The sequence below is a fragment of the Muscardinus avellanarius genome, assembly GCF_963383645.1.
Source record: "Muscardinus avellanarius genome assembly, chromosome: 16".
NCBI lineage: Eukaryota > Metazoa > Chordata > Mammalia > Rodentia > Gliridae > Muscardinus > Muscardinus avellanarius.
Window position 1 is genome coordinate 28604242 of NC_137802.1, and position 23148 is coordinate 28627389.

General features: G+C 47.6%; 1 protein-coding gene across 4 annotated transcripts in view; it reads left to right on the forward strand.

Annotated features, from left to right (window-relative positions):
- Positions 1 to 23148, forward strand: part of RHBDL3 (rhomboid like 3) — a gene marked incomplete at both ends in the record, with an annotated part of 58842 nt that overhangs the window by 35225 nt on the left and 469 nt on the right. For all 4 annotated transcript variants that reach the window (XM_080713607.1, XM_080713608.1, XM_080713609.1 and 1 more), the window contains 2 exons: positions 3200 to 3300; positions 18669 to 18729. In XM_080713607.1, the coding sequence (XP_080569733.1) occupies positions 3200 to 3300; positions 18669 to 18729 (162 nt within the window). The remainder of the gene's footprint in view (positions 1 to 3199; positions 3301 to 18668; positions 18730 to 23148) is intronic.

The window sequence follows — 23148 nt, forward strand, 5'->3', positions numbered from 1 at the left end:
TAAAGTCATACAGCTAGCCAGCTGTGCCCCTGTTCCATACCCCTGTCACGATCCCGAGCTGGCCTCTGGCCCTGGGGTCAGTGCACCCAGTCATGGGTAGGGTGAGGGAAAGGTCAGTGCTGTGCAGGCTTGACCCTGCCGGGGCCCTCCACTGCCCAGAGGCTGTTCTGACGCCTCTCAGTCTCTGCTGGACCTGGCTGGGGCAGAATAAGGGATCTGGTTTGCACAGACCTGCAGGAAGAAAGAGGCCAGCCCAGGGAGACTGCAGCGTCCTCTGTCCAAAAGGTAATTAATGAGGAGCTGTCTTGGGCAGCCAGCCCTACACAGCCCTGCAATGCAGCCTCCTCAGACAGCCCTCCGCTGGGGAGCGTGGGAATCCTTTGTCATGCAGATCCTGATGTCTGTCTGTTTGCCACCCTGGGATTTTTTTCTTTCTGTTATATATGGCTGACCCCATGTCAGCCATATATAATTTTTTTTTTAAAAATTTAAAAAAAAATTTTTTTTTAAAGAGAAGAACGTTATCTGACAATAGGTCAATATCTAATTAAAGCCAGAGGGAAGGCATGAAGAGACAAAGAAAGATTTACAGTTGCCCTGGGTGGGAAGAAGAACTTGGGAGTCCTCAGCTCATGACAGTTTGGGTGTTTTTTTTTTTTTTTTTTTTTTCCTGAGGAATTACATCTCCATTGAGACCAAGAAATGGGTTGTAGGAATCTCTTCCTTGAAAGATCTCAGTGAATGCAGGATCCTTGAGAGAGGGCATGGAAAGAAGTGGTGACCTGTGAGGTCATGGCCAGGAAGCTGTGTCTGGATCCAGCTGGTCAGGTGCCCTGGTTCCTGGGCCCAGTCTCGTGTGTGTGTGTGTGTGGGGGGGGGGGTACTGGGGATGTAACCCAGGAGCATTCTACCTCCAAGCTACACCCCCAGAACTATTTTTTTTTTTTTACTTTATTTTGAAACAGTATCTCACTGAGTTGCAAAGGGCCTCACTAAGTAGCTGAGGCTGTCCATGAATCCAGATCCTCCTGTCTCAGCCTCCCAAATGCTGGGATTACAAGCATGCGCCACCACGCTGGCTCCCAGTCTTCTCTTAAGGTATGGATCTTCCACCTCTATAGAACTTGCAGAATTCGACTTTCTGCCTGTCCCTCCTCTCTCCAGCAGCTAATTGGCTCATGAGCCTGCGGGCATTTTCCAGTGGTGATTTCTGCACACTCACCCAAGCCAGCCACGGCTCATCCTCTGCGCCCTGGGCTCTACCTCCTAGTTATTTTTAGTCTCCTGTGTCCTTCCCTGGAAGCCAAAGCATTGATCACACTTAAATGAGACCAGAACAATAAATTTCCCATCTCCTCTCTGCCCAGCTTCCCTCCCAGGACAAAAGATTGTCATCTCTTAGACCAAGAGCTGTAGACCTCCCTTCCCCCAGAGGGTATGACATCATCTCTCTCATCCTGGGGACTTTTCAAGGACATTTTTCCTCCCGAGAAGCCCCACTTGGGAGAATCTATTGGCCTTTTGTGACTTAGCTCAGCTGGAGGGAGGTCAGAGGTGATGCTAAGCAGGTTTTTAGATGCTGAGCAGAGGGAGCTTTGGTAGAGGCAGAGGCAACTTCTGTGCTAGTTGAACGAGTGGCCGCCCCTGCGGCCAAGAGCACTGACTTTCATCAGGATAAGAGTTTGGGGCTGGGTCTGTAGCTTAGTGGTCTAGTGCTTGCCTACCTTTCTGGTCCTGGCTTTGATTCCTAGCACTGCAAAAGCAAAGAAATGGGTTTTGTGTTTTGTGTCAGACAGATCCCACTAGGGGACTCTGGGCTTGGAGCCTTTCCGCATCTCTGTGGTGAGGCTGCTAGCACCTGCATCAAAGGGTGGTCTTGAGAGTAGAAGGGAGGATGGATGTAAACACCTGCCCAGCATCTGACTCACAGTGCCCCCCACATGGCAGCTGTTGCTGTGATAAGTGCAGCTACCATTTTTGCTGCTGCGCCAGCACAATGCCAGGCTGAAGCTGGGATGAGAGGCAGATGGTCTGGGTTATAGCCCAAGCTCCACCCAGGACAATTTGCATCCCTTCTTTTTTTGCAGTCCTGGGGGTTGAACCCGGGGGCATTTGCCTCTAAGCTATACCCCAGCCCCTTTTTATTTTTTGTTTTGAAACAGGGTCTCACTAAGTTGCAGAGAGTGCCTCGCTAAATTGTTGGCTGCAGACCTGCAATCCTGTCTTAGCCTCCTAAGTACTGGGATTATAGGTGTGCACCCAGTTTGCTTCCTTTTTTTTTTTTTTTTTTTTTTTTGAGGGGGTACTGAGGACTGAACGCAGGGACATTCTACCTCTGAGCTATACCTGTGTTATACTCAAAGTCCTGGACCCCAGGGGGAGAAAGACCACCACCACACACAATAATGCAAGAAAACAGAAAGGGGTTTATTGGGGAACTTGCTCAACTTAGGGTCCAAGTCCCTCTAAAGCAGGGGAGTCTCGACAAGGACCCCGAGTCTTTGTTCCAAGGCAGTTTTATATATTTCAGTCATTCAGGTGGGCTGTGATTTACATTTCAGTCACTCGGGCTGTGATTTGCAAAGGAGTTATCTTTAAACCAAAAGGAATCTTTGCTGCTGTTATCACAAGCAACTGGACAAGATACTTGGTGCCTCCCATTTGGTTCGTGCCTCCTGAGGTTGGTTGGGAGTTTTTCATCCTGACCCAGGTGCCAAAACTGACACTTAACTGTTAGTTGTATTCCTGGGAAACTGAAACTCAGGCCTAGCATGTTTGCTGTATGGATAAAGCCTGTCACGGCCCCACTTTGGTCCTACAACCTGCAGCCCTATTTCATTTTTATTTTGAAATAGGATCTCACTAGTTTCGTGAGAGTCTTGCTACTTGCTGAGTCTTTCCTCGAACCCGCGATCCTCCTGTCTCAGCCTCCCAAGTCCTGGGGTTACGAGCATGCGTCACCGCGCCCGGTTCTCGGTTCCTTTCTTTGAGTCTTGGGTTTCCATCTCTGAAGTGAGACAGTTGACTCACTTAGTTCATTCAGCCATAAACAAATTCTCTGGGAAACTGATAGGGCTCCAGGGTCATCAGTGGAGGAGGAGATGGGCCTCTTGCTGTAGAGTCCTCCTACAGCAAGTGGGCTGGGGCTGGGGTGGGCAGCTGAGCCCCAGTTTCAAGAATTCTCTCTTTTTCTGTACAGGGTCCTTGGCTGTGTCTGTGGCTGACATGACCGCACCTGTCGTGGGCTCTTCTGGAGGGGTGTATGCGCTGGTCTCTGCCCACCTGGCCAACATCGTCATGGTGAGCTGCTCCTATTGCCCAGGTGGCTTCCTCGCCTCTCCTCTCTGCTGTCACTGCGCCTGGACATTAATGCACTCTTTCCCACTGACTGGCTGGCTGGCTCATTCATTCATTCATTCATTCATTCATTCATTCATTTATTGTGTGGTACTAGGGATTGGACCTAGGGTACTCTAACTTTGAGCTACACCCACAGCTCTATTTTATTTTTTTTATTTTGAAACAGTGATGCTAGTTGCTGACGGTTTCACTAAATTGCTGCGGCTGGCCTCAAACCTGTCATCCTCCTGTCTCAGCCTCCCAAGTACTGGGATTAGAGGCATGCACCACCATGCTTGTCACTTTATGTTTGGGAGGGGTTACTGGAGATTGAACCCAGGCACATTCTACCTCTGATCTACGCTCCTATGCCTTTTTGAGTGTGAAACAGGGTCTCACTAACTTGCCAAGAGTCTCACTAAATTGCTGAGGCTGGTCTTGAACCTGCAATTCTTCTGTTTCAGCCACCAAAATACTGAGATTATAGGCATGTACCACCATGCCCAGCTATTCATTGACTTTAAAAAGTTTTAAAATTTGTCCACTAAGCCGGGCGTGATGGCGCATGTTTATAATCCCAGTGCTTAGGAGGCTGAGACAGGAGAATCGCACAGGTTCGAAGCCAGCCTCAGCTACTGAGTGAGGCTCTTATCAACTTAGTGAGACCCTGTTTCCAAATAAAATATAAAATAGGTCTGGGAGTATAGCCTGAAGGTAGGAAAGCCCCTGAGTTCTACCCCCAGTACCATTAAAAAAAAAAAGTTGTCCACTAGCCTGCATGATCATTGAATTCCTTGTTTGTCATAGATTATTAGAAGTAAAAGGACCTTAAAGATTATCTCACAAGAATTCTCAAATAAGAAAAGAGGCTCTGAAGCTGGGCGTGGTGGCGCACGTTTGTAATCCCAGCATTCAGGAGGCTGAGACCTGGAGGATCACGGTTTGCAGACAGCCTCAGTTACTTAGTGAGGCCCTCTGCAAATCAGTGAGACCTGGTTTCAAAATAAAGAATAAAAAATAGGGCAGGGGGTGTAGCTTGGAGGTAGAATGCCCCTGGGTTCCATCCCCAGACCTGCAAAAAAAAAAAAAGAAAGAAAGAAAAGAGGCTCTGAGAGGGTAAGTGAGTTGTCCAAAGACACAAGCAGCCAAGCATGGTAGTGTGCACCTGTAATCTGGGTACTTGGGAAGCTGAGACAGGAGGATCACAGGTTCAAGACTTGCCTCAGCCGGGCGTGGTGGCGCACACTTGTAATCCCCGCGCTTGGGAGGCAGAGACAGGAGGATCTCGCAGGTTCGAAGCCAGCCACGCGCACTGGCTTAGGAGACCCTGTTTCCAAATATTAGGTCTGGGAGTGTAGCCCGGAAGTAGAAGGGCTTCCAGGAACCCCAGTACCACCAAAAAAAAAAAAAAAAAAAAAGACTTGCCTCAGCAACTCAGCAAGACTTCAATAACCTCTTTGGATCCTGTTTCAAAAAAAAAAATTACAAAGAGCTGAAGGTGTAGCTTGAAGATAGATTGCCCCTGAATTTAATCCCCAGTGCCACACACAAAGTCACAATCGGTTGGTTGCAAAATTCAGACTTGAACCCACATCTCTCTCCTGGTGCCCATTCAAGTGCTCCCTCCTGTGCCTTCACGGTGCAGGGCACTTCCATTTCCCACAGTCCTCTTTGCCTTTCGCTGAAGGGCACAGCATGATGGTTAAGAGCAGAGTGATGGAGCCCGGTGGCCTAGCTCTGACTCCCAGCTACTGACTTCCTCAAGGGTAACCTGAGGCAAGTTACTTAACTGCTTTAGGCCTCCGTTTCTACATCTGTGAGGTAAAAATGATATATAATAAATGAGCCGGGTATGGTGACCCACGCTTATAATTCCAGTATTTGGGAGTCTGAGACAGGAGGATCACAGGTCCAAGGACAGCCTCAGCAAGTAGTGAGACTCTCATGAATGTAGCAAGACCCTGTTTCAAAATAAAAATAAAATAGGGCTAAACATGGAGCTCAGAGGTAGAATGTCCCTGGGTTCAGTCCTCAGGACCAAAAAAAACCCCAAAACAATATAAAGCTGGGTGTGCTGGTGCACGCTTATAGTCCCAGCATTCAGGAGGCTGAGACAGGGAGATCATGGTTCACAGCCTCAGTCACTTAGTGAGGCCCTTTGCAACTCAGTGAGACCCTGTTTCAAAATAAAGAATAAAAAGTAGGTCTGGGATTGTAGCTCAGAGGTATAATGCCCTGGGTTCCATCCCCTGTACAGCAATAAATAAATAAATAAATAAATAAATAAATAAATAAATAAATAGCCGGGCGTGGTGGTGCATGCTTGTAATCCCAGTATTTGGGAGGCTGAGACAGGAGGATCATGCAGGTTTGAAGCCAGCCTCAGCTACTTAGTAATGGAGGCTCTCAGCAACTTAGTGAGACCCTGTTTCCAAGTAAAATATAAAATAGGTCTGGGAGTATATCCTGGAGGTAGAAAAGCCCCTGGGTTTCATCCCCAGTACCACAAAAAATTAAAAAATAAGACCATAAAAAAATATTAACTAAATGTTTCTCAGTTTTCTCTAGAAGACGTCAGGCTAGGCTCCGGCTAGGGAAAATCTCAAGGGCAAGATTACTTTTGTAATCCCAGTACTTGGGAGGCAGAGACAGTAGGATTTGGATTCTCTGCCAGCTTCAGTTACTTAGTAAGGCCATGTTTCAAAATAAAGAATAGAAAATAGGGCTGGAAGTGTAGCTCAGATGTAGAAAACTTTTTTTTTTTTTTTTTTTTGGTGAAGGAAGGAAGCAATGATGATCAGAAAAAGCACAGCTTCTTTGGGGCCTCTGCTCCCCCATTACTAGCGTCTCCACCACTGCGTTCGCCCACGTGGCAGTCATATGAATGGGCAGTTACAGCAGTTTTTGGAGTTCCTAAATTCCCCCAGGTTCTCTCTCTCTCTTTTCTTTCTTGTACTGGGGATTGAACCCAGAAGCACTCTACTTCTGATTTATATCCCCAGACCTTTTTATTTTTCACTTTGAGACAGGGTCTTGCTAAATCTCACTAAGCAACAGGCTGGCCTGGAACTTGTGATTCTCCGGCCTGAGCCTCCCAGGTCACCGCGATTGCAGGCGTACACCACCGCACTGTCTCTGTGTCGTCGCCTCTGTTGCTGTCATTGGCCTTCTCCACTTCCTCCTCCTCCTCTTCTTCTTGAACCCAGGGACATTCTGCCTCTCAGCTACACCCCAGCCCTTTTTATTTTTTATTCGGAAACAGGGTCTTGATAGGTTGCTGAGGGCCTACTAAGTTGCTAAGGCTTTCCTCAGACCTGAGATCTTCCCGTCTCAGCCTCCCAAGGGCTGGGATTCCAGGCCTGCACCACCACGCCCCGCTGTTTTCTTCTTGATTCAGCCCATCCTTACCTTCCTCATTCCCAACACCACCTGTCTCCTGTGTCGATTGAGAGGGAGCGAGGGAGGATGCAAGTGACTGACCACGCTTGTGCTTGGCCTGAATTCTGGCAGCTTCCAGGGAGTACTTAGAGACTGCAGTGCGGGGAACGCGTGTGTAACTGGGAAAGTCCAGTGTGTGTTCTTGTGCGCGTGTTTTTATATACACGCGCACGCAGTTCAGTCTGCTCAAAGCCCGAGAGCACGGAGCTGCCTCACACGGCCCTCTTAAATGGGTCATCCTGAATCGGTGCCGCAGCCATCCCCAGACACAGCTCTTCCTCCCAATTCTGCCTCCTCGTCTCCTCCTCCCCCTGCCCCAATTCCTCTCAGCAGGGGAGGAAGTACTGACCTCCTCCCTCCCGTCCTCCCAAGATGGGCATGTGTCTGGGGGATGAACGGGCACAGCTGAAGGAGAACACGGGAAAGAAGAAACAAACTGGAGTTGGTGGAGATGCCCGTCCCCCTTCCCACGTCATGGGCAACACCCGGGAGCTCCCATGGCGAGGGCGGCCACCCGAGGGCTGCAGAGCAAGGCAGAGGGGCCCAGGAGGGTGAGAGCGGTTTTGTTCCAGCTGCTTTCTGGCCAGTCGCCCGCAGCCGTGGCTGTGGAGGTGAGCAGGCCCAGCAGAGCCTTATGCCTTCCCAAATCCTTCCCAGCCCCAGGGCGCTTTGCAGTCCCTAGAGCATGGTGCGTGGGTAGCCTTCTTTAGAAAGTGCCATGGTGCTTATCGATGGAAAAACCTCACCTTCTCACTAGAAAGGTCACTTTCCTTCGGTCAGGGGTCATCTTTACCCAAATTAGCTCAGTGCTGAGTAATTCAGAGATGCACTGAGGCAACCCCATTTGAAATCCTTTTTTTTTTTTTTTTTTTTTTTGGTGGTACTGGGGGTGGAACTCGGGCTTTTCTACTTCTGGGCTATACTTCCAGACCTATTTTATATTTTATTTGGAAACAGGGAGCCTCACTAAGTAGCTGAGGCTGGCTTTGAACCTGTGTGATCCTCCTGTCTCGGCCTCCCATACACTGGGATTACAAGATGCGCCACCATGCTCGGCTGAAATCCATTTCTAACAGGGTGTGGTGGTGCACACCTGTGATTCCAGTACTTGGGAGGCTGAGACAGGAGGATTGTAGATTCATGGCCAGCCTCAGCAACTTAGTGAGGCTCTCTCAGCAACTTAGACCCTGTTTAAAAAAAAAAAATAAAATAAAGCCAGGTATGGTGGCTCACACTTGCAATCCCAGTACTTGGGAGGCCGAGACAGCAGTATCATAGGTTCAAAGCAGCCTCAGTAATGTACTGAGTCTTTCAGTAATTTCATGAGATCCTGTTTCCAAATAAAAAAAAATAAGTCTGGGGGTATAGCTTGGAGGTAGAATTCCCCTGGCTTCCATCCCTAATACCACCACACACACACACACACACACACACACACACACACACACACAAATTAGGACTGGGGTGTGGCTCAGAGGCAGAATGTGTTTGGTTACAATCCCCAGTACCAAAAAAAAAAAAAAAAAAAAGTTTAGGCATGGTGACACATGGCTGTAACTTGGGAGTACATGGGAGGCTAAGACAAGATTGCAAGTTCAAGGCCAGCTTTAGCAATTTAGTGAGTCCCTCAGCAATTTAGCAGATCTTTGTTTCAATATAAAAAATGGACTAGGCTGGGCATGGTGGTACACATGTGTAATCCCAGCATTTGTTAGGCTGAGACAAGAGGATCATGGTTCATGGCCAGCTTCAGCTAACTGAGGCCCTCCACAACTTAGTGAGACCCTGTTTTTTGTTGTTGTTTTGTTTTTTCTGGGTCTGGGGATGGAACCCAGGGGCATTTGACCTCCGAGCTATACCCCCTGCCCTGTTTTTTTTTTTTTCCTTTATTTTGAAACTGGGTCTCACTGAGCTGCAGTGGGCCTCACTGAGTAGCTGAGGCTGTCTGTGAACTGCAATCATCTGGTCTCAGCCTCCCAAATTCTGAGATTACAAGTATGTGCCACCATGCCCGGCTATGAGACCCTGTTTTAAAATAAAGAATAAAAAATAGGGCAAGGGGGTGTAGATCAGAGGTCGAATGCCCTGGATTCCATCCCCAGACCTGCAATAAATTAAATAAATAAATAAATAAATAAATAAATAAATAAATAAATAAATAATAGGGCTGGAGGATGAGCTTGGAGGTCGAATCCCCCAGTGCTGGGAGAAAAACAAAATGGACTAGGGCTGCGGTATAGCTCAAAAGTAGTTTGACCCTGAATTCAGTCCCCAGTACCAACTGGCCCAAACCCATGTGCCTGTAATCCCAGCTACTTAGGAGGCTGAGGCAGGAGGACTGCAAGTTCAAGGCCAGTCCAGGCACCATAGTGAGAACTCATCTCTCTCAAGTTAGTTCAGTGTCAAAACAGTTGCCTGGCATGTGGGAGGCCCTGGATTCAATACTCAGTACTGCCAAAAAAAGAGAAGAGAAAAGGAAAGAAAAGAAAAGAAAGGAAATCTAGATTTGAATCCCATTGTCACCATCTTTATGGCTGTGTCTATCACCCTCACCTTCGCGGAGCCCAGTTCTTTCATCTGAAATCCCATTTTCTCAAGGTGGTTGTTAGGAAAACATGCAAAAATGACCTGAAATGCTTTCCATAGGGACAATCACTATGCAGCTGTGAAATCACCTGCGCACATATGTATGTGCACACAACCAGAAATTGTGTTCTTTTGCTTCAAATACATCTTAGAAAAGTATTTAGCACTCTGTTCTCAGGAGTAGCTGTTTGAATGGGAGATTCTGCCTTAAATTAAAGTATGTCCAAGCCGGGCATAGTGGTACACACTTGTAATCCCGTACTTGGGAGGTTGAAACAGGAGGATCACAGATTCTAGGACAGTATCAGCAACTTAGTGAGGTTCTCTGCAACTTAGTGAGACTCTGTTTCAAAATTAAAAAAAAAAAAAATCAAGCTTGGAGTATATCTCAGAGGTGGTAGAATGGATTCCATCCCCAATACCCCCCCCAAAAAAAATGTATGTCTTATTTTTTTGTAAAAATATTGAATTCCAAGCCAGGTGTGGTGGCGCACGCTTGTAATCCCAGCATTTGGGAGGCTGAGACAGGAGGATCGCGGTTCACGGACAGCCTCAGCTACTTAGTGAGGCCCTCTGCAACTTAGTGAGACCCTGTTTCAAAATAAAGAATAAAAAATAGGGCTGGGGGTATAGCTCAGAGGTAGAATGCCCCTGGGTTCCACCCACAGTACCACAAAAAAAGAAAATTGAATTCCAACAAGCTTGCAGTTTACATCAAAGAATTAATCAAATATTTCAACGAAAGATCTGGGTTGCAAAAAAAAAAAAAAAAAGCCACCTGCCATCAAGGCTTCTCATTTTAAACGTTAGGAATATAAAAAGCTACCTCCTCATTGAATAATTTATTAATTGCCCTCTGCTCAGGCCCAGAGGCCAGAGTTACACTTTTTAAATATACAAGATATTTACTTGCACTTTGCTCATTGTGTCAGATGTTTTTCTAAAACATTTGAGATCTGAATTTTTGCAAATTGGACCAATATTATCAAGGCACAAGGAAAGAGAGTTGTTTGAAAGACGCACGATTCTATTCTAAGGTTTATGTTTAAAAGTGAAATTCCTTTTGCAGGACAGATAATTGCTCCCTGATTTATCTATGCCATGCTTTCATGTTTCCTCGGCTGGTTTTTCTTGAAGTCATTTGATAAGAAACTGTTTCTGCCAGGGATGTATAAAGCTTTAATGGAATGGAGCTCCCTGCCTGGTTTCCACCCCTGTGCTTTTTTGTTTGTTTGTTTTTGGCAGTGCTGGATGGGGCTGGGACCCAGGGCCTCACGCAGGCCTGGCAAGCCCTCTACTACTCAGCCACGCCCCCTGCCTCTGAGCTGCTCCGGGGTTGGGTGAACTGGGGCACAAGTGACTAGTTGGCCCTCTCTTTGCTGTTGTTGAGTTACTACCTCACCCTGTGTGGCTCTGGGAGAGAATGAAATTAAAGGACTGGGAAAAGGTTTGTGTTCCCAGGGGCCACAGGTGATTCCTCCTTTATAGCAGCAGCAGTGCCAGCTATGTGAGTTTTTTCTTCTCTCCTGGTGTTTCATTGCAATTGTTTTATTGGAGGAATAACAGGTCGGGGTGGGAGGGTTGAGGGAATGTCATCTCTTTCCTCCAGGGGTGTTATTCTAGTTAGCTGCTGGGAGATGGGTCACTTCCTGGCATTCGCTCAGTTTGGGGGTGGGCGGCTAGATCCCAGAGCGTGAGTGGATGCAGTGCGACCCCATCTCTGAGGTGTGGTGGATGTAGCCCTGCACTGGGAACCCCATCTGCTTGCCGTTAACTCACCAGGACCTTGGACTAGCCTCTCTCCATCCTCAGTTTCTTCTTCCCTAAAGGTCAAGGCAGAGGACTGGATCAGTCCAGTGTTTCTGGCAGGGGCCCGGCAGGCGCTGTAAACTCCCGAGGCTGCCCGGGAACACTGTGGGAAATGGGAAGCCCACCACCTGCTCTGTCCAAGGTCATCCTGATTTCAAAATGTTAAGGTCACTTTGCTTCAGGTCTGAATACTAATAGCAGACATTTATACAATGCCTGCCCTCTGGCCAGTTGTTAGTGCTTTATGCATGTTAATTCATTTCATGCTTATACCTACCTGAGGAGACAGGTAATTGACACAGGTGCTATTGTGATCTCCAATTCACAAATGAGGACACTGGAGAAAAAGGAATTCTGAGCAGGGGGAAATATATATACACAAACATACATATATATGTACACATACATACATATTGAGGGGGAAGCACGGAATTGAACCCAGGGCTTTCTACCTCCGAGCCAAATGCTCAGCCTCTTTTCAATTTTGAAACAGGGTCTTGCTAAGTTGTGGAGGCTGGTCTAAAACCTTGATTCTATTGTTGCACTCTCCCAAGTACTGGGATTATAGACATGCACCAGCACACCTGACCAGACCAGGAATATTGATGGTGCTTTGTATGTGTGTGTGTGGTGCTGGGGATTGAACCCAGGGACATTCTACATTCAGGCTACATCCCCAGCCCTATTTTAATTTTTATTTGGAAACAAGGTCTCACTAAGTTGCTGAGAGCCTTGCTAAGTTGCTGAAGCTGGCTTTGAACTTGTGAGCCTCCTGTCTCAGCCTCCCAAGGACTAGGATTACAGGCAGGTACTGCAACACTCAGCCTTGATGGTGCCTTTAAAGATTGATCCCTAAGCGGACCCTGAAAGATCATGGAGTCAGGGGACCTCAGCTAAAGGGGAGCCAAGGAGACCTTCTAACTTTGCTTGATTTTATCACTGGGACATAGCGAGAGACAGTCTATAGATAAGATATTCAGAAAGTTTTTTTTTGTGTGTGTGGTACTGGGGATGAAACCCGGGGAAATTGTACCTCCACGCTATACCCCCAGCCCTATTTTTAGTTTCTTTCTTTCTTTCTTTCTTCCTTCCTTTCTTTCTTTCTTTCTTTTCTTTCTTTCTCTCTTTCTGCAGTACTAAAAGTAGAACCCAGAGGCATTCTACCTTTGAGCTTTACTCCCAGCCCTAGTTTTTAGTCTTTTTTATTTTTTAATATTTATTTATTTATTTATATAGTGTGGTACTGGGAGTGGAACCCAGGGGCTTTTCTACCTCTGAGCTACACTCCTAGACCTATTTTATACTTTATTTGGAAACAGGGTCTCATTAAGTTACTGAGAGCCACACTAAGTAGCTGAGGCTGGCTTTGAACCTGTGAGATCCTCCTGTCTCAGCCTCCCAAGTGCGGGGATTACAGGCGTGCGCCACTACACCTGGCTAGTCTTTTTATTTTTGAAACAGGGTCTCACTGAGTTGTGAAGGGTCTAAGTAGCTGAGGCTCTCCATGAACCGCAATTCTCTGGTCTCAGCCTCCCAAATTCTGGGATTACAAGCATATGCCACCACGGCCGGCCTCAGAAAGCTTTTTTAAAAAAGGGATATTATAGAAGTATCTGTGCTTCTTCTGTTTGCAGTTATGGTAAATGCACAAAATTTGCCACCATAGCCACTTTAAGGTATGATTCAGTGGCATTAAGTTCATTCACACTATTGTGTGGCCACCACCACCATCCTGTGTCTAAAAGTTTTTCATCCTCCCAAACTGAAACTCTACCAATTAACCCCTCATGGCCTCTTCCCCCAGCCCCTGACAATCACCAGCTTTCTGTCTCTGTGAGTTTGACTTAGTCTTGCTGGGTAGGGTGGCCCATGGCTATAATTTCAGTACTTGAAAGGCTGAGATGGGAGGATCTCAGTTTTGAAGCCATCTTCAGTGATTCAATAACATCCTATTTCAAGTTTAAAAAATACAAAGGGTATCCGGGCGTGGTGGCACACGCTTGTAATCCCAGCATTCGGGAGGCTGAAACTGGAGGATCACGGTTCGCGGACAGCCTCAGCTACTTAGTGAGGCCCTCTGCAACTCAGTGATACTTGGTTTCAAAATAAAGAATAAAAAATAGGGCAGGGAGTGCAACTTGGAGGTAGAATGCCCCTGCGTTCCATTCCCAGTACCCATCTCCCCAAAAAAACGGCTGAGGATATAGCTTGGAGGCAGAAACATCAAGGTTTATCCATATTGTAGCATTCGTTAAAATTCCCTTTTTAAAACTGATAATATGCCGGGTGTGGTGGCGCACGCTTGTCATCCCCGCGCTTGGGAGGCAGAGACAGGAGGATCGCGCAGGTTCGAAGCCAGCCCCGCGAGCTGGCTTAGGAGACCCTGTTTCCAAATAAAAATGCAAAAATAGGTCTGGGAGTGTAGCCCGGAGGTAGAAGGGCTTCTGTGGTATGGTGTGTGTGTGTGTGTGTGTGTGTGTGTGTGTGTGTGTGTGTGTGTCATAGTTTGTATATTCATTCATCAATCCCTGGACACCTCCGTTGCTATACCTTTTAGCTTTTGTGAATATTGCTGTTATGAACATAGGTCTCAGTTTTAGGGGTATTTCTTGTTTTGTTTTGTTTTTGGTACTGGGGATTGAACCCAAAGGCATTCTACCTTCAAAATACACCCTTGCCCTGCTTTATTTTTTATATCTTTTTTTGTGTGTGTGGTACTAGGGATTGAACCCAAGGGCACCCTACTTCCAAGCTACACCCCCAGTCCTGTTTTTCATTCTTTACTTTGAAACAGGCCTCACTAAGTAGCTGAGGCTGGCTATGAACCTGTGATCCTCCTGTCTCAGCCTCCCAATTACTGGGATTACAAGCTTCTGCCACCATAGCCAACTACTATTTTATTTTTTATTTTGAAAAAGGTCTCACTAAGTTGTGGAGGGCCTCACTAAGCTGCTGAGGCTGGCTTTGAACCTGGATTCTGCCTGTCTCAGCCTCTCAATTACAAGTCCCATATCTTCAGGGGACTGAGGCAAGAAGATCACTTAAACCTAAGGGTTTGAGACCAACCTAGACAACATAGTGATACCAGTCTCAAAAAAAAAAAGAGAGCCTTGTGTGGTGGTGCACAGCTGTAATCCCAGTACTTGGGAAGCTGAGACAGGAATGCAGATTCAAGGACAGCCTTGGCAAGTAGTGAAACTCTCATCAATCTAGACAAACCCTGTTTCAAAAAATAAAATAGGGCCGGGTGTGGTGGTGAACGCTTGTAATCCCAGTGCTTGGGAGGCTGAGACAGGAGAATCACACATGTTCGAAGCCAGCCTCAGCTACTTAGGCTCTCAGCAACTTAGTGAGACCCTGTTTCCAAAAAAAGTATAAAATAGGTCTGGGAGTATAGCCCGGAGGTAGAAAAGCCCCTGGGTTCCACCCTCAGTACCACACACACAAAAATAATAAAAGAAAATAGGTCAGGGGTATAGTTTAGAGATAGAATGCTCCTGGGTTCTCTCCCCAGTGCCACAAAAAATAAAAACAAAAGAAACAAGACCATGAGTGCACCGAACAGGAGCTCCAGCCTAGAGATCAACGTCAAGAAGAGCTTCTCAGCGATCAGAGATGCCAAGCTTTTCTTCCCAGGGGCTGGAGAGCTTTTGGCTACTAGGCCACAGGCGCCCCCTCTGGAGGGGAGGGCCGCTCTCCAGGTGGTCCCCAGTGCCCCACACTCTGAAGACTCCAGCCTGGAGAGGGGCTGCTTGCGGCACCCACCACCCTTGTGCTGCTAGAGTTAGCTATGGGCCCACTTTGCTCCGGCTTCTAGGCAGGGGCCCCCTGTGGGCAGACAGCAGCAGGGGACAGTGTTATCTCGCCATCTGCTTCCTAGTATAGAACACGGCAGCTAGCGAAGATTAGACTGTCTACCTGGAGAGGGGCCACATGCTGCCACCCCCGTCTTTGAGGAAGAAGGTCTTTTTGGTCAGCAAAGAAAAATGGGAAGAGGGAGGAGGTGGGCACGGAGCTGCTGCTGCGTGGACGTGGCCCTCCTTCTGGCAGCTTCCCCGTGTCATCCTACTGTGGTGCCAGTGTTCAGGGCCTCTGTGAAGTTAACAGATGTTGCTGCGACCTCAAGGTGCCAGTTGTGCCCAGAGCGGGGCCTGGGGCGCTCATCGAGACAGAATGGTGGTGGGCAGGAGGGCACAGAAGTCCTCTCCTCCCCGGGGCTGGTGCGTGTGGTGTGCGTGGCATCTGTGCAAATGGAGCCAGGCTAAGAAACAGCGGGGCCAAGGGCCCCTCAAAGGAGTCCTGTGGCGAAGCCTTTTGTAAACGGAAAAATCCTTTTGTAAGGTGAATAATTGTACCCTGTTTATCTGCTTTGGAGGTTCAGAGTTTTTCTGAGGGGAGAGAACGACAGGTTTGGAGACCATCTGGCCCCCCTTCCAGACGCCTCATCCTCCTCTAGAGATTCTTTGAGTGATAAGAAGTCCCTTTTCAAAACCAAACTGGTGGGAAACCCACTGCTCCCCCCATAGATCATTGCATTTTTTTTTTCTTTTTGGTGGTACTGGAGGTGGAACTCAGAGGCATTTTACCTCTGAGTTACACTCCCAGCCCAGTTTTGTTCTTTTATTTTGAAACAGGGTCTCACTAAGTTGTGGGGGGCCTCAGCAGTTGCTAAGGCTGGCCGCGAATCTTTGATCCTTCCTTTTCAGCCTCCCAAGTACTGGGATTACAAGTGTGTGCTACCATGCCCGGCTGGACCATTCCATCTTTAGATAGTTCTGCCTATTAGAAATGGAAATTTAGAGCCAGGTGTGGTGGCACAAGCATTGTAATCCCAGTACTTGGGAAGCTGAGACAGGAGGATCACAGGTTTGAGGACAGCCTCACCAACATAGCAACCTGGCAAGACCCTGTTTCAAAACAAAAAATAAAAAGGGCTGAGAGTGTAGCTTGGAGGTATGATGCCCCTGGGTTCAATCCTTACAACCACACACACACAAAAAGTCCTTCTAGATAGGCAGTATTTGGGGTTTTTTTTCTTTCTTTATCATCCTGATGGTTCTGCTTTAGGAAAAAAAAACCTGGAGATTGAACCCAGAGGCATCCTACCTCCAAACTATACCCCATCCCCTTTTTTTATATTTTTGTTTTTGTTTTTTCAGTACTGTGGATGGAACCCAGAGGCATTCTACCTCCAAGTGACACCCCCAGCCCTTTTTTTCTTTTCCTTCTTTCCTTTCTTCCTTCCTTCCTTTCTTCCTTTCTCTTTCTTCTTTCTTTTTGTGGCACTGGGGGTAGAACCCAGAGGCTTTTCTACCTCCAGGTTATACTCTTAGACCTATTTTATATTTTATTTGGAAACAGGGTCTCACTAAGTTGCTGAGTACCTCACTCAGTAGCTGAGACTGGCCTCGAACCTGTGCGATCCTCCTGTCTCAGCCTCCCAAGTGCTGGGATTACAAGCGTGCACTGCCACACCTGGCTTATTCTTTCTTTTGAAACAGGGTCTCACTGAGTTGCAAAGAGCCTCACTAAGTAGCTAAGGCTTTCTGTGAACTGCAATCCTCCTGTTTCAGCCTTTCAAATGCTGGGATTACAAGCGTTTGCTACCAAACCCAAATCGCTAATCTTTTTTTTTTTTTTTTTTTAAACTGGGGATGGAACCTAGGGACATTCTACCCTAAGATACAACCCTAGCCCTATTTTGTGTGTGTGTGTGTGTGTGTGTGTGTGTGTGTGTGTGTGTGTGTGTGTGGTACTGGTGTTCCTGGAAGCCCTTCTACCTCCGGGCTACACTCCCAGACCTATTTTATATTTTTATTTGGAAACAGGGTCTCCTAAGCCAGCACAGCTGGCTTCAAACCTGCGTGATCCTCCTATCTCCGCCTCCCAAGCGCGGGAATTACAAGCGTGCGCCACCACGCCTGGCTAACCCTAGCCCTATTTTTTATTCTTTATTTTGAAACAGGGCCTCACTAAGTACCTGAGGCCTGTCTATGAACCATGATCCTCCTATCTCAGCCTCCCGAATGCTGGGATTACGAGTGTGCGCCACCACACCCAGCTCTAATCCTCCTGCCTCAGCCTCCCAAGTACTGAAATTGCAGAAGAGTATCACCGTGCCGGGCTCTGACAGCTCCACTTTGACTCTGCTGGCGTGTTCCCAGGCACAGTCGACACCACTCTCACGTGCTGTCTGGAGAGAAGGACAGGGACTTGCTTCTCCCTAAATACTGGCTTTCTGCCTGTTACAGAGGCAGTTTTTGCTAGTACAGCTCAAAAGCTTTTATGAGCTGGGACTTTGTTGTACACACTTGTAATCCCAGTACTTGGGAGGCTGAGACAGGAGAGCCTCAGTGAGGCTTTCAGTAACTCAGTGAGACCCTGTTTCTAAATAAAAAATAAGCCGGGCATGGTGGTACATGCTTGTAATCCCCACGCTTGAGAGGCTGAGACAGGAGGATCACACAGGTTCGAAGCCAGCCTCAACTACTTAGCAAGGTTCTCAGCAACTTAGACCCTGTTTCCAAATAAAATATAAAATAGGTCTGGGAGTTTAGCCCAGAGGTAGAAAGCCCCTGAATTCTACCCCCCAGTACCACCAAATAAAATAAAACAAAATAAATCTGTTAAAAAAAATAATAAGCCGGGCATGGCGGCAAATGCTTGTAATTTCAGCATTTGGGAGACTGAGACAGGAGGATTGACAGGAGGATCACAGTTCGGAGACAGCCTCAGCTACTTAGTGAGGCCCTTTGAAACTCAGTGAGACCCTGTTTCAAAATAAAGAATAAAAAATAGGGGTAGGGGTGTCTCTCAGAGGTAGAATGCCATGCCCCTGAATTCCACCCCCAGTGGAACCCTGCAAAAATAAAATAAAATAATAATAAAACAAAGCTAGAAACCAAGCGTGGTGGTGCACACTTGTAATCCCAGCATTCAGGAGGCTGAGACCAGAGGATCATGGTTTGCGGACAACCTCAGGTACTTAGTGAGGCCCTCTGCAACTCAGTGAGACCCTGTTTCAAAATAAAAAACAGGACAAGGGTTATATCTTGGAGGTCGAATGCCCCTGGGTTCCATCCCCAGACCCTTAAAAATACAAAACAAAACAAATAAAAAACAGGGCTAGAGTGTAGCCGGGAGGTAGAAGGCCCTGGGTTCTATTCCCAGTAACACACACATACACACACACACACACACACACACACACACACACACACACACACACATATATGGCTGGGTGTATAGCTCAGAGGTAGAATGACCCTAAGTTCAAACCCCGGCACCACAAGAAAAGAAAAAAAAGGCTTTTATGATTTATGACCGGGATAAATTTCCATTGCCCAGAATCTCAAAATCATGCTTGTGTGTTTTGCTATTAAACCGTAACTTTCTCATTCCTCGAGGTGATTTCTTTAAATGTCGGGTGTTCTTACGTGAAGCACACCTGCAGAGGAGCCTGACCTGCAGCTAATGGAACTCTCCTCTTTCTCTAGAATTGGTCGGGCATGAAGTGCCAGTTCAAGCTGCTGCGGATGGCTGTGGCCTTGATCTGCAGTAAGTACTGACGGGGCGGGCAGGGAGAAAGCCTGGTGCCAGGCCCTAGGGATGCAGCCTGGCACAGTCCCTGTCTATCGGCAGCTTGTGGTCAAGGAAAAAAAATACTAAGGGCCGACAGTAACGCACCAAGGCAGGGTGTGAGAAAGCCGGGCCCTCTGCGCGGCTCTTATTCTTCAGCTTTTTTGGGGGGATGGGTACTGGGGTTGAACCCAGGGGTATTCTCCCTCTGCACTCACTGATCCTCCTGTCTCAAACTGGGTTTATAGGTATGTGCCATCACACTTGACTATATGCTTTTTTTTTTTTTTTTTTTTTTTTGCGGGTCTGGGGATGGAACCCAGGGGCATTCGACCTCTGAGCTACACCCCCTGCCCTATTTTTTATTCTTTATTTTGAAACCGGGTCTCACTGAGTTGCAGAGGACCTCACTAAGTAGCTGAGGCTGTCTGCAAACCGCGATCCTCTGGTCTCAGCCTCCTGAATGCTGGGATTACAAGAGTGTGCCACCACGCCCAGCATGACTATATTCTTAATCTTTTTTTTTTCCCCAGTACCAGGGATTGAACCCCCCAAGTCCTATTTTTTTTTTTATTCTTTATTTTGTTTTTGTTTTTGTTTCTGTAGTACTGGGATGGAAAACAGGGGCATTCTACCTCTGAGCTACACCCCCAGCCCTATATTTTTTAGTGTGTGTGTGTGTGTGTGTGTGTGTGTGGTATGCAGATGGAACCAGGGGCATTTTACCTCTGAGCTACACCCCCAGCCCTATTTTTTATGTTTTATTTTGAAACAGGGTCTGAGTTGCAAAGGGCCTCACTAAATAGTAGCTAAGGCTGTCCTCGAACTGTGATCCTCCTGTCTCAGCCTCCCAAATGCTGGGATTACAAGTGTGTGCCACCATATCCAACTTTATTCTTTATTTTGAAACAAGGTCTCACTGAGTTGCAGAGGGCCTCACTAAGTAGCTGAGGTGTCCGCAAACCCTGATCCTCCTGTCTCAGCCTCCCAAATGCTGGGATTACAAGTGTGCACCACCACACCCGGCTTATTCATTATTTTGAAGCAGGGTCTTGTTATTTTGATGAGATTTTCACTACTTGCTGAGGCTGTTCTCAAACCTTTGATCCTCGTCTTTGAGACTAAAGACATGCACCATCATGCCCAGCTATTTTTTTGTGTGTGTGTGGGGGGTCTGGGGATGAAACCCAGAGGCATTTGACCTCAGAGCTACACCCCTTGCCCAATTTTTTTTATTCTTTATTTTGAAACAGGGTCTTGCTAAGTTGCTGAGAGTCTCACTACTTGCTGAGGCTGTCTTTGAACCTGAGAGCCTCCTGTCTCGGCCTCCCAAATACTGGGATTGCACATGTTTACCTCTATGCCCAACTATTGATCTATTTAAGGATATAAACCATGAGCTGGGCGCTGTGCACCTGCCTGTGATTCTAGTAGTTGAGGCAGAGTCAGGAGGATTGCAAGTTTCAGGCTAGCCCCAGCAACTTATTGAGATCCTGTTCCAAAGTAAAAACTAAAAAGTGCTGGTGGTGTGGCTCAGAGATAGAATGCCCCTGGGTTCAATCCCTGAAAAAAAAATTCAGAACCCGAATCAAGAAAAATAACTTCGTGACCTTTGAGTCATAGCTTATCAACTCCATGTCTGCTGGGATATCACTCCTTTCAGATCCATTGTGAAAGTCAGGGAGCCCAGTATGCATATTGAGCTGGGTGAGGTGCAGGCCTCACTTGGGAGGCTGAGAAAGGAGGATCACAGGTTCATGGCCAGCCTCTGCAATTTAGTGAGACCCTGTTTCAAAATAAAAGAATATTATTTTGGGTTGTAGCTTAGAGGTAAAATACCCCCGAGTTTAATCCCCGGGGGGGGGGGGGAGTGAAGGTGGGAAAAGAGAAGAGAAAACACAGCTTCACTCCTTCAGTTTCAGAACATGCCTGTCACTTAAGTATAATCCACAGGCAGGAACACTTCAGAATGAACTTTTTGTGAAAGGTAACCCAGGTCAAAATTCAGAGCCAGCCTGTGCCATCTCGTGCCCCACACAGCGGCCAGGCTGGACAGTGAGCCCCCTTGGCTCCATCAGCCTGGGTGAGCGCCCTGCTATGTGATGCCCGGAGAAAGGAGGCAGAATGAACTCAGCCGGGGCTCAGGCCCACCAGGGCTCCCCTCCACCCACCTCGGCAACCTTGCCCCTTGCCACATGGCCTTCAGGAGGCTGGGCCTGCCCTCACCTCCTGAGGGGCCTTCGGATCGATCTCAGTTTCCAGGATGAGTTGGAGGATCTCTAATTCCAGAGCAAACCCTCCAGCCTTAAACCCCTCGGACTGAACCAGGATGGGGCAGGAGCAAGGATTGCTTTTGTGGCTGCTCAGACTGTACTTTTGATCTGCTTCCAAAGAAGGAAAGTGGTAGCTCACGTCTGTAATCTCAGTACTTGGGAGGCTGAGGCAGGAGGATTGTAGGTTTGAAAACAGCCTCAGGGGGTAGTGAGATTCTCATCAACTTAGCAAGACCATGTTTCAACATGAAAATGAAAGCCAGGCATGATGGCGCACGCTTGTAATCCCAGCATTTGGAAGGCGGAGACTGCAGGATCCTGCAGTTTGTGGACAGCCTCGGCTACTATAATACACAAGAAAAATCTAAACATTATGAAAACTCAAACGCCCTTTTGGAATTGGGAACCATTGTTTCTGAAACCTGATAATCAGAGGCAGGAAGCTGCCTGGGCCCTGGGCAGGGAGGGGAGCAGTTTGTCAGTGCCTGGCTGCTCCTCTTCTACCACCTGTCGGCCATCGGTGGAGTTGCAGGGCCCAGTGCAGAAGCTCCGGCAGTCCCCAAGGGGACTGCAACGGTCCCTGGAAGTGCTGATACCCCTGGAGTGGCTACGTGGAGAGTGGCACACTGGGTAATGACATGGTAACAGAACAAGTGAAAAATCCTCAAGGCTCCTCAAGGGCTGTTTTTCAACCTGTCAGATTTGCCCTGGTCTCCTCTGTCAAATGGGGTTACCAATACCTACCCACAGTGTTTCTTTGGTATTGGGAATGAGAAGGTATAGTTGCCCAGAGGTCATCCTTTTGAGACTTTGTCCCAGCCAGGCATGATGGCACACACCTGTAATCCCAGTACTTGGAGGGCTGAGACATGAAGATCATAGATATGAGGCCAGCCTCAGCAATGTTATAGGAAAAACAACATTTGTGTTTCCATTTTGTTTGTTTGTTTGGTGGTACTGGGGTTCCTGGAAGTCCTTCTACCTCCGGGCTACACTCCCAGACCTATTTTATACTTTTTTATTTTTTGGAAACAGGGTCTCTTAAGCCAGCGCAGCTGGCTTCGAACCTGCACTATCCTCCTGTCTCTGCCTCCCAAGCGTGGTGATTACAAGCGTGCGCCACCACACCCAGCTTATTGATTTATTTATTTGTTTGTTTGTTTGTTTGTTTTTGGTGGTACTGGGGATGGAACCCTTCTACGTCCAGGCTTCTTACACTCCCAGATTTTTTTTTTTTTTTTTGCACTACTGGGAATGGAGCCCAGGGGGATTCCATGTCTGAGCACCTCCAGCCCTGTATTTTAGTCTTTATTTTGAAACAGGGTCTCACTGGGTTGCAAAGGGCCTCATTAAGTAGCTGAGGCTGGCGTGAACCCAGATCCTCCTGTCTCAGCCTCCCGAATGCTGGGATCACAAGCATCTGCCACCGTGTCCGGCTTAATAAAAGAGTTTTGGGTATAACTCAGAGGTAGAGTACTCCTGGGTTCAAGCCCCAGTACTCCCCAAAAAGAGACTGCATCCTATTTGACTGGCTAACCTAAAAAGTTGCCCCAAGAAGGAAGGACTGGAGAGCAGAAGGTGGCATCTCAGAACTGTTAAGGGAGAGATTCCTGGAATGCGTGGGGTAGGGGTAGGGTTGGGATTGTTGATTTCCACTCCTTCTTTGCTCTTGGCCCCTACATTCCTTCCTCCAATCATAAAAGCACTGGTTCTGGGGATTTTCTCATAGTGGGGATTTTCTCATAATTTTCTCATGACAACATTGCTAGGAACACACTGAAGTTGTTAGCAGTGTTACACTACTGCAGCCTTGTACACTGGGGCTGAGACTTTATACAGAAGAACGGCTGGGGAAACTGAGCCGCCAAGACTCAGCATGACCACGGAGGTGTGAGGGCCTTTGGGCTCCCACATAAGCCGTGATGCCCTCTGCTAAGAATGCCCTTCTTCAAGGTCTTCCCCTGGTGAGGCCCCGCTTGCTGAGTGGATCGCAGCTCCAGGGTTGCCTGCTGAGGGAGGTCCTATCTGATTCCCCAGAGAGTCCCCTCCTCATGCCTGCCATTGATTTTACATCATCCATTTTCTCCCCATAGATGAATATCTTGACGAAAGTGTCTTATGCATT